Source organism: Mobula birostris, chromosome 17 (genome assembly GCF_030028105.1).
Source record: "Mobula birostris isolate sMobBir1 chromosome 17, sMobBir1.hap1, whole genome shotgun sequence".
In the NCBI taxonomy this organism is placed as follows: Eukaryota; Metazoa; Chordata; class Chondrichthyes; order Myliobatiformes; family Myliobatidae; genus Mobula; species Mobula birostris.
Window position 1 is genome coordinate 65,291,715 of NC_092386.1, and position 17,817 is coordinate 65,309,531.

At 39.0% G+C, this 17,817-nt stretch overlaps 1 protein-coding gene across 1 annotated transcript; it reads left to right on the top strand.

Moving 5' to 3' along the window:
• Nucleotides 1-805: 805 nt before the first annotated feature.
• LOC140211728 (cysteine-rich protein 1) lies at nucleotides 806-16,396 on the top strand. Its single transcript, XM_072281834.1, has 4 exons — nucleotides 806-951; nucleotides 1,839-1,933; nucleotides 11,070-11,124; nucleotides 15,767-16,396. Exons 1-4 carry the CDS (start codon nucleotides 909-911, stop codon nucleotides 15,841-15,843), a joined length of 270 nt encoding a protein of 89 aa, XP_072137935.1. The 5' UTR covers nucleotides 806-908; the 3' UTR covers nucleotides 15,844-16,396.
• Nucleotides 16,397-17,817: the final 1,421 nt, after the last annotated feature.

Here is a 17,817-nt window from a genome sequence, read left to right on the forward strand (position 1 = left end):
CCAGGATTCTATTCTCTATGTGCAGATAATCATGGACTGAAACTTGGCAGGTTTAATCTCATGAGTTGTTATGTTTAATTAAGATTCCCTTCAACATTATTTGCGCTCCTGGCAGATTGAAAATAGCCTTTTCCTGTCAGCTGTGCATGCAATTGCTAAATTCTTCCTGGATTTCATACTAAGATATATCACTACTTCTCTATAGGTGGAGGGAGATACGAGTTGTAGAGTGGGGAGGCGGGAGAAGGCAGTGGGGAGCTGGTAATAGCAAGGAGGACAAGACACCTCAATACAATGTTTGCCCCGAGTAAAGCTGCACATCTACGTATCTCGCTCTTACTCGATAATTTTGAGCTGGTTTCTTCTGCTCCTCTGTAGGGATATGGTCTGTCTTAGTGACAGTACACCGGATAACTATATTTGGGCAAACAGATGCAACCTGTTCATAGAGCACTAAGCACCCGGATAACGTAATATTCACTTAAAAAGACACTGAAAATGATCCACTTGCCAATTGCTCACATATTGGAAGATGGAAACAAAATGAATATGCTCATTCAATAACAAACACCACCTCTCATTCACTGACAAACAACATATTTTTCAAAATAAGTAATTAAATAAACGCAAACTTACTTAAAACTTGACAAAGATCTTTGTCATGTTTCTATGTTTCACAAAATACAAAATAAGTTTTTAGGAAATATTATGAGTCATGCAACTTGATAGTTTTTGATGAATAGTGTTTTAGTTAAGTTCCTCAGAGACTTTGCTAATAGTTGCCTTAAAGAAAACCACATCCTGCCTATAAAGCTAACACGTCACATTTCAACCTTTTCCTGTCAGGTTTATTTTACATTTTTAAAATCTTTATCTACTATAGGACTGAATTGAGAGATTTTTTAAATATGCTTTCATATTGTCCAAGTTGTGGGAAGCCTGTCTATTTTGGTGAGTGTGCAAATCTTCAGAACATATTACTTAGTCAAAGGAAAAATTAATTCTGTAAACATGTTGGTGTGGCTTGTTCCCTCTTGCAGTCGGTACAGAGTTGTGTAACTCAACTGAATGCTTTTTTAAGAATATGGCGACAGAGACATAATATGTTCTTCTAAAGATTTTAAAGGGAGAATTTACTTTGACCTTAAACAGAAAAATTACAGAAATTTCTGGAACAGTCACAGTGAGATGATTGTACAGTGTGCGAACTTATTTATCAAAGTGTTTAGACCTGAGCTTGACAGATTAATTAGTACAGAGTGAAGATGAATGTTTGTTAAGTATAACTAAAATAATTAACTTCTCTCTTTTTAAAACCATCAATGGATGCTTTTTCTGTGAAGTGAGTGCACCATACGGTGAGCAAGGTGGCTTTGGAGCTACTTGTCTTACAGCTGTTCGTAGATAAGGAACAGGACTCCATTTCAGTCACATGCCAATTTGTCATTGCACAAATGGCATATAAAAAACAGCATAAAGGGCGCATTATCGTTTTTCATTAAAAAATCTCACTGAGGTGATACTTTGTCTTAGAAGTCAGCCTCAGACACTGCTCTTATAAGAAACATGTTGAAAAGAATCTTTTAGATAAAACAGCTAATCCAAACAGACAGAAAGGGATATCGGTATCATAATGAAATCTCTGTTAGGGCCAATATTAAAGGTGTACTTGTTCGAGAAAGATAAAAGGGTATGTCTCATCTACCATTCAGTTGCTCTGAATCAAACAGATCTTGGCAAAGTTTTTACCATTTATAGGGGGAAAAGTGTTTCAGCTTGTACTAGTGATTTTTTTTCAGTTATGAAAGCATTCTTTATTAACACTATTCTTTCTGCAGGGGAGAAAAAGCGATCCTTAGGCAAAGATTACCACCCACTTTGTCTGAAATGCTACCGGTGCAAGCGTCAGTTAAGTCCTGGCCAGCACGCAGACGTAAGTGCAGTCTTAAGCCTTTTCTGTTCGCCCCAATATCTTATTGCCTGGTCGCATTATTATAATCTGGCCTATCAACCTAGTTCTATGCTTGTCTCCTGGTGGGAATTATAAACAGCCAGAACATCTGCCGCTTCTTTTTTAATCATGAACATCAATATCTCTTGCCTCATGTACATCTGGAGATGAAACTAATTATGCTTCGCCTTGATCTGGGTTAGAATTCCACAACTGGGATTCTCCCCATTTACATGGCAGAGTACCAGGGAGAATGTGATTCTCAGCAAGCTTGCTTACTTGAGCAGGGATAAATTGATAGGTTCAGCTGCATTATGTGTGTTGTGCATTGCTGTGTGTGCATCAGTGTAAATGAATGCTGTAACATGAATAACTGGCATGAAGGTTGTTGGAATAAATAAAGGATATGAATTTATATCACACTGACTAACTCTACAGGGTAAAAGCAAGACAGCAAATTAATACATTTTAAAATAGCCTTACACATGTTACAGAGGCTGTTAATGTGAACCATATGGAGCTCGAAGACATTTTGTAATGACATGCTTTATGCAAATATAACTTCAAAATATCAAAATGCCTATTTTGGAAATCCACTTTAAAAATGAGTAAAGGAACCAGCCAATCAAACACTTCAAAGAATAGATGAGGACTGAACATTTCTTTCATCATCAGTAACATAATCTAATCTTTCAGAATGACTACAAATGCAATCAAAATACAGTCAGGCAAAGCAAGGCTACCCAAAAACATACATATGCTTTAAATTTGTTTTCTTATGTGTATCTTTATTATGAGCAATTGACTTTAATAAAAGATTAAAGATACATATATCTGAAATACTGAAGCTGCTGAAGCAAGAGATGCAGTAGCAATTTGCTTGGGGCTGGCAAGAGAGACTGTAACACTCAAACTCACCTCAGATGGTAGATTTCTAATGGTATTTATTTCACCTTCACCTTGCTTTAAACTAACGTCTTTTTATCTTTTATTTTCATGTTTATTTTATCTTGTGTTCACGTTTGTCCTTTTATCCCATTGTAAAGCACTTTGAACTGCATCATTTTTATGAAAAGAGCTCTGTACATAAAATTATTTATTTATTTATTCTTAGCTCAAGCTGGTAAAACCTGAGGTACGGGCTTAGCCAAGCACACTCATTTCTCAATTGTGAGCAACTTTTGGACGGCACTAGTGGTGTTTAACATTGTGGCTTTCTTGAGATTTACATAGATATTGCTGTGTAGGCCTAATTGTTTAATGTTATTGTGTAGTGACTTTGGGATGACACCAGCTGTAGATATTACTATCAGGGCAATGTATACCCTGTTCATGTTCCATAGTCTTTCAATTTCCTCTTTTAATTCAGCTTATTTCTGGTGTTTTTCACTGACTGATTTTAGTATGTTGTGTATGTTTGGAATGACTATACCTATTGAGTAAGTTGTTCTTGCCTGTCTATCCTGTAATATTATGTCCAGACAGTTGTTATTATTGTTATTGTTATTATTATTTTTATTTTTTTCACAGCTCAAGCTGGTAAACCCTGAGGTATGGGCATAGGCAAGCACATTCATTTCTCAATTGCAAAGAACTTTCAGACAATTCTAGTGGTGTCTATTATTGTGGCTTTCTGGAGATTTACACAGATATTTCTGTGTAGCCTTAATTGTTTAATTGTGTAGTTAATGATTATTATGATTACCCAATGTTAATAGTGGATTAGTCATAATATAATTTGCAGGACTCTGAATCTAAAACTGGATCTGGCTTGCATTTGTAGTAAGGTTTAGTGTTTTTTATGAGTTTGCATTTTAAAGCAAGATTTTGGTGAATGATGTTTGCCACTTGGTTGTGCAAGTGTAAGTAATTGGATGGTGTTAAAGTGCTACAGGATCCTGTAATGTGTTGGGTTGCTTCTGCCTTCTCTTGGCATTTTTTGCATTTATTGTCTTGAATTTATTGGTCTTTTATTATGTATTTTGGTTATTTTTTGTATTAACCATCTGGCCTTGTATAGCCACAAGGAACCCCTCCTTCTAGGAAGAGATTTCCAACTATGAGCCAGGCATTTGATGCTTCCTTATCGACATTTAGTCTGCTCAGATCATTATTACTATTATTATTATTACTAGACTGAATTTCGGTCATCATTCAGATGTCTGGTAGGTGGAAATCCATCATCATGTGTTTCACCCAAAAACAAGTTGCCAATAATCTGCACTAATTTATAGAGAGAATACTTGACCTAGGTAGTTATAGAAAGCATTGATAACTTTCATTTATATAAGTGTCTTTAACATATAGAAAAAGAAACCCGAGGCAAGTTTAGTACCAAGTCACATCATGAAATGTTACCATATGCAAGTAAAAGACTGGTTGAAAGGTGGATTTAAAGTAAGAGAAATATAGAGAGGTAAAGCTATTTAGGGAGGAATTTCAGAATCTGGGGCTGAGGAATGTATGGCTATCATTGGTTGTGCCATGAAAATCAGGCATGCGGAAGAAGCAAGGATTGGATGAATGCAGAGATCCTTGAATGTTGAACTGGAGGAAAAACACAGATATATTTAAAACATGTCATATTTGAATGCACGCAATATGTGGAATAAAGTAGATGGGCTTGCAGCACAGTTAGAGATTGGAGGGTACTGTATAACACTGTGGGCATCACTGAGTCATGGCTGAAAGAAGATCATATTGGAAAGTTTAACATCCAGGGATACACATTGTATCAACAAGACAGGCAGGTAGGCAGAGAGTAGGCAGAAAGAGGTGACATAAGATTGGAAGATGTAGAATCCTTGTGGGTGGAGTTAAGAAACTGCAAGTTTAAAAAAGCTCTGATGGGAGTTGCATACAGGCCTCTGAACAATAGCCAGAATGTGAGATACAAATTACAATGGGAGATAGAAAAGGCATGTGAAAAGGGCAATTTACGATTGTCACAGGGGATTTCAATATGCAGGTAGATAGGGAAAATTAGGTTGGCACTGGATCCAAAGGGAGGGAATTTGTAGCATGCCTACAATAGGTCATTTTATGGCAGCTTGTGGTTGAACCCACTAGGGGAAAGGTGATGCTGAATTGGTTGTAGTGTAATGAACCAGAGTTGATTAGGGAGCTTAAGGTAAAGGAATCCTGAGGAGTCAGTGATCATTATATAATAAAATTTACTGGGCAGTTGAGAGGAAGAAGCTGAAGTCAGACGTATCAGTATCACAGTGAAGTAATGGGAATTACAGAGGCGTGAGAGAGGAGCTGGCCAGTGTTGATTGGAAGGGTACATTAGCAGGAATGCCAACAGAACAGCAATGGCTGGAGTTTGTACTGGCAATTCAGAAAGTGCAGGATAGATGTATCTCAAAAGATGAAGTGGAAATCTAAAGCAGTGGTCCCCAACCACCGGGCCGCAAAGCATGTGCTACCAGGCCGCAAGGAAACAATATGATTTGGCGATATGAAACGATATGAGTCAGCTGCTCCTTTCCTCATTCCCTGTCACGCACTGCTGAACTTGAACACCACCCCCCCGGTCGGCCAGTCTGCAAGAATATTGTCAATATTAAAGCAGTCCGCGGTGCAAAAAAGGTTGGGGACCCCTGATCTAAAGGGCAGATGATACAACCATGGCTGACAAGGGAAGTCAAAGACAGCATTAAAGAAAAAGAGAGGGTGTATAATATAGCAAAAATTAGTAAGGAATTAGACGATTGAGAAGCTTCTAAAAACAAATGGAAGTGCAACTAAGAAGTCATAAGGAGAGAAAAAATGAAATAAGCTAGCCAGTAAGATAAAAGAAAATACTAAAAGTTTTTTTCAGATATATATAAAGAGTAAAAGAGGAGCAAGAGTGCATATCAAACCACAGGAAAATGATGCTGGAGAGATAGTAATAGAGGGCAACGAAATGGCGGATAAGCTTAATAAGTATTTTGCATCAGTCTTCAGTGTAGAAGACACTAGGAGTATGCCAGAAATTCAAGAGTGTCAGGGAGAGTATAGTTGCTATTTTTGAGAAGAAGATACTTGGAAAGCTGAAAGGTCTGAAGGTAGATAAGTCACTTGAACCAGATGGAGTAGAGGGCTCTGAAGGAAGTACAATACCACAATTCCATGTGTTGATCCATGCCCTGAACTCATCTGCCTTTCCTTCAATACTTGCATTGAAATATACTGTACACAACTCAGAACATTTATCCCATCTTGTGCAATCTTTTGCTTCCTGACTTTGTCTGAGGTCTTAAAAACATCTGTCTCCACAATCACTCTACTAGAGTTCTGGCACTCTGGTTCCCATCCCCCTGCAACTCTAATTGAACCCCCCCCCCACCCTCCCCCCATCCAGTACTTGCAAACCGTCCCACTAGGATATTAGTCCCCCTCCAGTTTAGATGCAAACCTTCTCTTCTATACAGGTCCCACCTTCCCTGGAAGAGAGCCCAATGATCCGAAAATTTGAAGCCCTTCCTCCTGCACTAACTCCTTAGTCATGTGTCAAATTGTATTAATTTCCTTTTTCTGGCCTCAGTAACATGTGGCATGGTAACAACCCTGAGATCACAACCCTGGAGGTCCTGTCCTTTAACTTAGCACCTAACTCTCTAAACCAGTTATCCTTGTTGTTTATTCTGGCAGGCACATGCTAGCCTTGTACTCTCAAAATTACATTTTTGAAGGCTTCCCACTTACAAAGTACACTTTTGCTAGTAAACAGCCTGTCTCAATCCACATTTGCCAGATACTTTCTGATACCATCAAAATTGGCCTTTCTCCAATTTAGAATCTCAGCCCAAGAACCAGACCCATCTTTTTCCATAATTACCTTGAACTAATGGCAGTATAATCACCGGATCATTGGTACTTCTATATAATGATTAAGGAAACTTTTGAACACATTTGACAAACTCTATCTCATCTAGTTCTTTTACAGTATAGGAGTCCCAGTCAATATGTGGAAAGTTAAAATCACCTACTATCACAGCCTTATGTTTCTTGCAACAGTCTGAGGGTCTCTCTACAAATTTGTTCCTCTAAATCCCTTGGACTGTGATGTGGTCTATAATATAGCTCTATTAACATGGTCATACCTTTCTTATTTCTCACTTCCACCCATAACACCTCACTGGACGAGTTCTCCAGTCTGTCCTGACTGAGCCTTGATGTTTTCCCTGACTAGTAATGTCACCCCTCCCCCTTTAATCCCTCCTAATCCATCAAGCCTAAAGCAACATAACCCCAGAATAGTGAGCTGCCAGTCCTGCCCCTCCTGTGACCAAGGCTCGCTAAAGGCTACAATATCATCATTCCATGTGTTGATCCATGCCCTGAACTCATCTGCTTTCCCTTCAATACTTCTTGCATATTCTAAGAGACTAGATATATGAGTACTTGGGTAGACGTGGACTGACAGTCAGCATGGCTTTGTGCGTGGTAGGTCGTATTTAACCAATCTTGTAGAATTTTTCAAGGATGTTACCAGGAAAGTTGATAAAGACAAAGCAGTGCATGTTATCAACATGGACTTTAACAGGGCATTTGGCAAGGTCCTGCATGGGAGGTTGGTCAAGAAGGTTCAGTTACTAGGCATTCAATCTGAGGCAGTAAAATGGTTTTGCAGAGAGTGGTAGTAAATGGTTGCCCTTCTGACTGGAGGCCTGTGATGAGTGGAGTGTTGCAGGGATTGCTGCTGGGTCTGTTATTTGTGATCTGTATCAATGATCTGGATGATAATGTGGTAAAGTGAATCCGCAAATTAGTGGATGACATCCAGACTGGGGGGGTATAGTGGACAGCGAGGAAGACTACCACAGCTTGCAGTGGGATCTCGACCAGCTGGAAAGATGGCTGATGAAATTTAATGCTGAGAAGTGTGAGGATTTTCATTTTGGATGAGCAGCCAGGGTAATCAGGTTACACTTTGGATACCAACTAGGGTCAGACTTACACAGTGAAGAGCAGGGCACTGAGGTGTGCGGTGGAACAGAGGGATCTGGGAATACAGATCCATAATTCCTTGAAAGCAGCCTCACAAGTAGATAGGGTCATAAAGAAAGCTTTTGGCACATTGGCCTTCATAATTTAATGTATTGAGTACAGGAGTTGGATGGTTATGTTGAAATTGTATAACATGTTGGTGAGGTCTAATTATATTAGAAGGGAGGATAGTTACACATATATTATTTCGGTAAATCTAATCTCAGTCATTTAAAAGGTTTTGATTGTCAGGAATATTCCCAGTATCTCTCTCTGTGACTATACAAATGTCACTGTAGGCTGCCTTGTCTAGCACCTCTATGATCTTGCCCTTTCTTATCTTTAATTTCCTTCAGTCTAAAAGCCATCCAAAATATTTTTGCCTCTCTCACTCTAGACTTACGATCATCCTCTAACTTCATTGCTCCCACATTGATTGTTGGGTTTCAACTATCACCACTCCAAAATTTTTAAAGTTGGCGTTTCAACCAAACCTACACTAATGTGCCACATTTTGGTTCATTTACAAGCTTGGATTAGAAATATTCCTGTGAATCAACTTGGAGGGGCTATATAAATGTACCCAAGCACCAAGTAGTTCAAATGGGGATTAGTCTAGTTACCCAACAAGCACAGTTTTGAGGGATCATCATGAAAAAAAATCACTCATCACTATGATGTGCTTTATATAAAGGTTTTCGGGCAGGTGGGGCTCGTCGGCCTTGGATGGCAGCCCACCTAGGAGAAGGAAAACTGATTTTAAACCTCCACTGCCTTGCAGCCATACCCACCCCCGGGAATGGCTTTGGGAGTAAACCCTGAGGAAGAAATCCGGAGTCAGTGTCCCTAAGGCAGTTTGATGTTGTTTACAACTTCACTCTGGCAACCTCTGCGATGACACTGTATCAGCACTTGCCCTTCCCTTGGACTACATCAGTGACGTGGAGAGGGGGAACCTTGCTGCATGGGCAACAGCCGGTTCTTCAAATCTTCCCACCCAGGCTTGCACCCTGGAGAGGACACAGTCCAACAGAGGCCCAAAACCATCATCCCCTGGGATAAAGGTTTAGTTTCCTTTTGCTGTCATCCAACTACATTTCAATCACGCTTTATATGTAGGAATTTTCTGAACTAATTCCCTAAAAGGCGACAGAATGTTATATTCTGTAGGCTTATTAAACCATTATATAAACAAACATAACCCAGGACATGAGATTAATTTTATAGAATTAATTCTCATTGCTACTATCAAGAAGGTACAGGAAGCTGAAGACACATACTCAACATACACATACATTTTAGAAACAGCTTCCTTCCCCCCCCCCCACCACCATTAGATTTCTGATTGGACAATGAACCCATGTACACTCCCTCACTATTTTTTACTTTCGTTTTTGTTCTCTTTTTGCACTACTTGTTTATATATACTTCTTATTGTAATTTAGTTCTTTATTATTATGTATTGCAATCTACTGCTGCTGCAAAACAACAAATTCCACAGCACATGCCACAGATATTAAACCTGACTCTGATTGAATACTTGTTTGGACTAATGGTCAATTAATATTGAAGGAGTGCTGACAGAAACTTAGATTCCTGGAATAAGCAAAGCTACACTATTAGCCTGAATAACTAAGTTTACTTAGCAGCTCCGGGGTGCTGAGTGGTTATTTCTTCTGACATGTAAGGAGATTGGTCTCTGGGCAATAAGTCAATCAGTTAGGAGTGAGGTGAGAAGAAATATCTTTACTGAAGGGGTTTACAGTGGTTGTTCATTGAATGTGGGGAAGGGGCAGAAAAATAGAAAAGGTACAGGACAGGCCACAATATCCAATGCGAGAGCAGGTTTGAGACGCAACGTGGGCCTATTTATTGTGCAGGCAGTAAGCAGCACTCGGAATGGATGGTATCATGAGCTGCATATATAGGCATCCGTTAGTCTCATGAGACCATGGATTTGTGCCTTGGAAGGTTTCCAGGGTGCAGGCCTGGGCAAGGTTGTATGGAAGACCAGCAGTTGCCCATGCTGCGAGTCTCCCCTCTCCATGCCACCAATGTTGTCCAAGGGAAGGGCATTAGGACCCATACAGCTTGGCACCGGTGTCATCACAGAGCAATGTGTGGTTAAGTGCCTTGCTCAAGGACACACACACTGCCTCAGCCAAGGCTTGAACTAGTGACCTTCAAATCACTAGACGAACGCCTTAACCACTTGGCCATGCACCAACACAGTTGATAATGAGTCTACATGCTACCACCATCCTCCTAACACATACCATGCCACAATAAACAGCATTTACACCAACTAGAGGCTTCAGCTGCTACAAAAACGTTATGGCTAGCTTCAAGTGAAACAGAGAAGCTAGCTGAGCCTTGAAAATATAGTCACCATAATCAGCCTCCTTCTGTAGTCCTGCAGCTTCGTGCAAACCTTACTTTCATCAGCAAGCATGAGCATAGTTGTAGATGCTTCTTAGGAGAATTTATAATTGTCAGACATCTACTGCCCCATGTCTGTAGTCAAATGCTGTACATTAACTGCTTGAACAGGTTTTTTGAGTGAGAAATATCATCAGATAAACGCATATTGTAAGCCTCTGGATGATAAATGTGAGCTTCTGTTTACAAGAGTCTACAATCATTGATGACAGTTCATTTGTTCAGATTACTATACTGTTGGAGGTGCAGTTATTAAACAAAAGTTCTTAATGACATCTCCTTCTCAATCAATGTTACGAAAAAGAGACTGACGGGACATTCATTGCCATTTGTTGAATGTGGAATTTTGTTGTGTATATTTCTCATTATGTCTAAAGCATGAGACTGTGACAAAAGTAGAAAAGTGAAAAACGGGAAAATCTGCAGATGCTGGAAATCCAAGCGACACACACAAAATACAGGAGGATCTCAGCAGGCCACGCAGTATCTCTGGAAAAGAGTACAGTCAATGTTCAGGCCACGATTTTTCTCCAGTCCTGCTGAAGGGTCTCAGCCCGAAACATCCACTGTACTCTTTTTCATAGATGCTGCCTGGCCTGCTGAGTTCATCCTGCATTTTGTGTGTGTTGCAAGTAAAAACAAAGGATATTTTTGGATGAAAGACATTTTCCAAATTAATTTCATTGTTGTTTCTTTTGCTTAGCATGATGAGAAACCATACTGCAGCCACTGCTACCTACAGTATTTTGGACCAAGAGGTAAGGTAGTATATTCAAAGTAAAATTTATTATCAGCGTGCATACATGTCTCCAGCCTGAGACTCATTTTCTGTGGGAACACTAAGCAAATCTATAGAACAGTAACTGTAAACAGGATTAATGAACAATAAACTGTGCAAATGCAAATATAAATAAATAGCAATAAATAACAAGCATAAAATGACAAGATAAAGAGTCCTTAAAGTGAGACCATCAGTTGTGGGAACACCAGAAATAAAATGAGTGTAGTTATCCCCTTTTGTTCAAGAGCCTGATGATTGAGGGGTAGAAACTGTTCCTGAACCTGATGGTGCTTTCCTACAGCAACGCTTCATGTAGAAGTGGTCAATGGTTGAGAAGGTTTTACCTGTGATCTGTTGGACTGAATCCACTGGCATTCCTAGTATTCATCTATAATAATAAAGAGACCATAGACACAGACAAATAGTGAAACACGGAAGTATACATACACAAAGATAGAAGGGTATTGGACATGCTGGAGGCAGGAAACATGTCCCCGATGTTGGGGGAGTCCAGAACCAGAGGCCACAGTTTAAGGATAAGGGCTAGACCATTTAGAACGGAGTTGAGGAAAAACTTTTCCACACAGAGGGTTGTGGTTCTGTGGAATGCTCTGCCTCAGAAGGCAGTGGAGGCCAATTCTCTGGATTCTTTCAAGAAAGAGTTAGATAGAGCTCTTAAAGATAGCAGAGTCAAGGGATATGGGGAGAAGGCAGGAAAAGGGTACTGATTGTGGATGATCAGCCACGATCACAGTGAATGGCGGTGCTGTCTCGAAGGGCTGAATGGCCTACTCCTGCACCTATTGTCCATTGTCTATAGCCGTATATACACACAAACACACGCTAACCACAGATCAACATAACCTTAATGATTTGACAGATTCATTTCAAAATTTATTTCCACATTTTTGTGGTTAATATAACCTTGGAGGTAACTAACACATTTTTTCACCAGCTTCCATTCACCCTGATCTATTGTTCACTCACTCTGTTTCCTCATGTTGTCCTATGCAGGAAAAAATCTTCAAATAATTGGTTTTCATAACCAAAATGCTGTGCGTTTTATGGAAAGTTTTAGTATAAATCATAAATAGATTTGACAGCTTGTGGGTTAGCTTTAGCAAAATGAAATTGGTTCACAAAGATTAAGCTAACTGTGGTTAAACTGGAAAACTTACAGAGAAGATTTACAAGGATGTTGCCAAGTCTAAAGAGCCTGAGTTATAGAGAGAAGTCAGACTAGGTCTTTATTTCTTGGAATGCCAGAGAATAAGAGGTGACCTTATAGAAATGGTTAAAATAATGAGAGGTGCAGATAAGGTGAATGGTAACGGAAGAGTCCAAAACTAGGAAGCACAGATTTAGGATGAGAAGGGAAAAATTTGAAAGAGAACTGAGGGGAAACTTTTTCATGCAGAGGGTAATGAGCCAGAGGCAGTTGGCGAGGCAGATACAATAGTATCGTTTAAGAAGTATTTAGCCAGGTACTCGGAGGAGTGGGGCTTGGAGGGATATGGGCTGAATGCAGGAAATTGGGAAGAGCTGGTTGAGCAACATGAACAGCATGGAGCCATTGGGCAGAAAGGCCTGCTTCTGTCCTGTATTGCTTTGTGACTCAATGACTCTAACTGAATTCAGTCTTGTTTACAAAGGATTCCAGTCCATTTTGGCAATCCATTTTATTTCCTTTCAGACGTAGTTGTTAGTAATGCCAAGATTTCCAATGAAATTACAGTTTGAAAGTCTCCACACCATCTAAGTGATGCACTGAGAGAAGGCTACACTGTCAGAAGTGTTGACTTTCCAGCGAAACATTAAATAAAGACACCATTTGCTCTCTCATGTGCTTACCAGTGATCTTATATCAATATTTGCAAAAAATGTGTCTTGCAGTGCCTGAACAATTCTCTTTCCTCATCAGGTAACACTACTAAAACAGATTATTTATCCTCTGAATGCACAAATTGTCTGCCACACTGGCTGAGTTAAAAACAACTGTAGTACGAGGGATGATTGATAAGTTTGTGGCCTAAGATACAAGGCGTCAATTTTAGAAAACCTATCACATTTATTTTTCCTACATTTACACACTTAGTCCAGTAGTCGTGGAGCATACCGAATCCCTCCTTTGTAGATGTCAGCGTCTTGGACCTCCAGAAGTGGTCCACAGCAGGGGTGATTGATAAGTTCGTGGCCTAAGGTAGAAGGAGATGTGTTATTAACTACAAACTTACTGCATTTTCACTAAAAGAGTTGAACTGCATGTGCATGTAGCAAGAGCTGTATAACTCATCTCCTTCTACCTTAAGCCACGAACTTATCAATCACCCCTGCTGTGGACCACTTCTACAGTGAAGGGATCCGCATGCTCCACGACTGCTGGACTAAGTGTGTAAATGTAGGAGGGGACTACGTTGAAATATAAATGTGCTGGGTTTCCTAAAATTGACTTCTTCTACCTTAGGCCATGAACCTATCAATCACCCGTCGTACTTAAACAATTCACTGGCTGTGAAATGCTTCAGTATCTCCTGGAAATGCAAAAGATGCTTTATAGCCCATAAATGCAAGTTTACTCTTTCTTTCAATCTATGATTTTTATTTCATCACTGTTTTAACCACTTCTTTTCATATACTTCTGTATTTTTTAAACTGAAACACTGTGGAAACCATGGTCTTCTCTCTCATTATAACTAAACTTTGTTCTTGTGGTGTAAATTGGAAAGATTACCACTTATTGCCTCCCCTTAATAAACCTGAGCTAGTGACAACATGCTTTATTCCTGTTTCTCACCAATTCTTTATATAACTCCACAGTTTGCTAGGATATTTCATGAACTGTATTGTGTAGAGTTTCATAACCATCAAACCAGGTTCCCTTTTTCTACTACACAAAGATTTCAACAACTCAACAGCTCCACAGTCTTGAGCTACAAATCATGCAATATTTGCAATTAAAAGGTACTACGTTGAGTTAGTCTATGATGTAGCATTGCCACGTTTCCATATCTACAAACAAATTGTAAGTACTATTTTATCAGACTTATACCATTATCTGTAACACAATGACTGAATTTTGATTCGTGCAATCAAATCCATTCAGTAAATAGATCTGATACTTTGTGGTTTAACATTAGCCAAAACTGAAGTTCATAGTGATTATGTTACCAGTTTGGTCTATACAAAACTCTTGTCAACTTTGGCAATCCTGATTAATAGTTTCTGTTATAATGGCTACTAAAGTCTGAATTACCTGTGGAATTTCAGTTCAAGAGTCTCTACTTCACAGTATACACTCCTGATATTCTGCTCTGTGGTACTACAAACACTACAGTTGGGACAAACAGGAGCAGGTGTATCAGTTAACACAATATACTTGAACACAGTATACATAGAACCTTTCCTCTTCCATCATTATCAATTTGGAAGGTTTCACTGCTTCACAGAAACTATGCACCGTCAGCTAATTACAGATTAAGGTTCAAATGCAGTCAAGTTCTTGACATAGTTGCTGCATGCTAAGTATGTGTACGCCAGCATGAGGACAGAGATACACAGTCCAATTACTGACAGCAAAGGAAAGATTCTGTGTCTTCACACACCGGATGTCAAGCACACATGAAACACAGCAGTAAGCAAGTCACCTCAACTGTCATGCACTAAGGTTATTACATATACATCTACAAGATGTACCTTAAGAACACTACAATGTAACTTGCATTTCATATCACCTTCTAACTAAGAATGTTGGCAAAGCAATATTAGAACAACAACAGTCTGTACCATGGTATGTCTTCAAAAAGTGAATCTTGAATCCCAAATCTCCTAAGGGATTTAGTAGTTAAATTTTCCATTTACTTTATGTATAAAACTATACTACAAGAAGAAAACTAAATGGCAAAACAAAGTATCAGCCTCTTTCTACTTGACTTCGTCAGAACCTCTCAGTACATTCTTGTTATATGATCATGATACTTTCAACAAATATCACCAACATTATTCAATCTGTTGCTCAGATAAACAGAGCCAATGATACATACCCCCGTTTTGGTTGGGAGATCTAAGGCAGTGATTTCAGTATGCAACTATTCAGGTTGGGACTGCAGCTGGTGATGTCCTGTACTTTCACAATTAACTTCACAGACAAACACAGAGCACTAAGTATCTATTGTAGCTTCTTGTAAATTTTCCTTCCAAGTCTGAGGTAAATCAAAGTTCTAGGAACATAGAAATTTATAAAAAAAAATCAGTATCAAAGTAGTTTTCTAAATAAATTACAGGCATAGAGTGAACAATAAGTGAGAAGTGAATAGTCCATGAAGAAGCAACTTAGTCAGAACTGTGTACAGGTTTGAGAGATTTAATGAAGCAATATGAAATCCAAAGAGCTGAGCTGATATGCACATATTTAGCAGGGACGTAACGAAATACACAATGTGCAGTTTTAGATACTAATCATTCTAAAGAAACAAATTAAATGTTAAATCATGCCCATACAGTTCTGTAAGGCAAACAATTTGAGAACTATGTATAAACTCAGTGGGTGAAGTTTCTAATGTCTGATACTTTGTTAACATTCATTTACCATTCATTTCATTGCTGCTTGTATTTCACTGCAGGACCAAGGCGGCCAGCATCTCGAACTACCTCTGGAGCAGCGGGATCCAATGTTCCAGTTGAGAACCCCAGCACTTAGCTTCATCCTGTTTCAGAACGACTTGCGGCTTTAACTCTTGAGAAAATCAGAACAGCAACATACAGAAAAGTAACAGCTTGTAGAAACAATTTTATCTTTAGAAATTAATTAGTTGCTGCGCTCCATTGTTGTGTAAATGAGAAAATGTTTCAAAGTGACTTGATCTCAAACCATCCATGGTAATATAGCTTTGTACATGAAACCAATCTGTTTGCTTCAGAATGTCTGACAGTAATTCTGTGGTCCTGTTTGTACTTTTAATGAAATCAAGTCTTCAAAGGACAATACAGAAATCTATGATTCTTCATAAAGCAGCTCATTGTTATCCTTTTTTCCATCCAACACATTAATTTGATTGATTGGAGACAAGCTGCTGTGAAACAGACTGGTCTCTACAGACTGGTTAGTGTTCCAACCATTCGTGCACTGAATCAATTGCAGAAACCATTGTATGGACTGCTATTTGCGGCTATACATGAGTAACCCGTGCAATAGAATGTCATTTTATTTGTAAGAATTTTATATCTTTCTTTAATAAAAAACTTATTCTGCACTTCCTGTCTGCATCTCTTGATTTCCTGTTGCTACACTATTATCATTTTCTCACTTTAAATTCCATGTATAAAAGAAAATTTGTATGTCAACTAATCATTGACTGAAATATAGTTACTGAGTTTCCAGATGGTTTCTGAAAATAAAAGTTGATGCTATGTTTGCTCTCTCTGAACAGAAATTTCTTATCATTGAAATCGGATTTCATCTATCATTTGGTGCAACAAAAGAGATACCTCTGCCAAATTAAACCTCCTCAAAAAATTCACAGCATTGTTAAAAAGTAGATTTGAAACAGGGTATTTCAAATCCAGAAAGAAGCTTTAACATTTAGCACAGTTGGCTCCTGACAATACCTCAGTTCAGAGCAAACTGCAAACATTTTTCACAAAGGAGTTGGAGAAAGATGTCAGCCCTTAATGGCAGATTCATCATGGCAGTCAGCCAACACCAGCTCACATTATTAATGCCACAGAGGAAAGAGAAGCTGCAGTGGAAAGGGAGAGAGTTCCCACATTCACAGGGATGTTCTGGTGAATGGGAGAGGTACTGTCTTCTGGCATGGGGAGGGGCTGGTTATCCACCAGAAACTTGCTTGAGCCAACGTAAGAGATTGATAAACGGTGGCTTAAATGCAGGCCCAGAGCAATTTAACATTCTTCATATGACAAGCCATTCAATCCTGGGATCATTTTTGTGAACCTCCTTTGAACCCTCTCCAGTTTCACCACATCCTTTCTTAGATAAGGGGCCCAAAACTGCTCGCAGTACTCCAAATGAGGCCTCACCAGTGCTTCACATTTAACAACCAGTTAGCAACATTTCATTACAATCACTGCATCCCCTTTGAAATGTTGTTAAATAGACATCTGCAAATGTAAGAGTGCTGCTATATACCCCTGATAGTGTTTTGGTTTCAGCTTATAAATCCTCTTCAATTTGTCACTTTTGAGGGGAGGCCCACTGTTTTCCCTATATCAGAACTTCTGAACATCTGCAGGAAGAGCGGGAGAGCATAGGGTAATGGAAATGAAAAAGAAGAGTAGGAGGAAGATGATACTGCAGTGATAATAATATATAATTGTAACTGATAACCAATAGTCATAGTCATACTTTATTGATCCTGGGGGAAATTGGTTTTCATTACAGTGGCACCATAAATAATAAATAGTAATAGAAATAGTAATAGTAATATTAATATTAGTAAATAGTAAATAGCAATAGTCATAGAAATAATAGTTATAGAATAGTAGTAGAAAATAGTAATCAATAGTTAAATAGTAATATGAGTACTACCTCAGAGACTGGTAACAGAAAGAGTGGTTATACACAACCACAAAATAATCTGCAGATGCTGGGGTCAAAGCAACACTCACAACACACTGGAGGATCTCAGCAGGTCGGGCAGCAACCGTGGAAAAG

Excerpts from the sequence above, each read along its gene's own strand:
- LOC140211728 (XM_072281834.1), top strand. The coding sequence starts at position 909 with ATGCTTTCATATTGTCCAAGTTGTGGGAAGCCTGTCTATTTTG. Across the intron at positions 952-1,838 it reads TGGGAAGCCTGTCTATTTTG|GGGAGAAAAAGCGATCCTTA; the intron begins GTGAGTGTGCAA and ends TTCTTTCTGCAG. Across the intron at positions 1,934-11,069 it reads GTCCTGGCCAGCACGCAGAC|CATGATGAGAAACCATACTG; the intron begins GTAAGTGCAGTC and ends TCTTTTGCTTAG.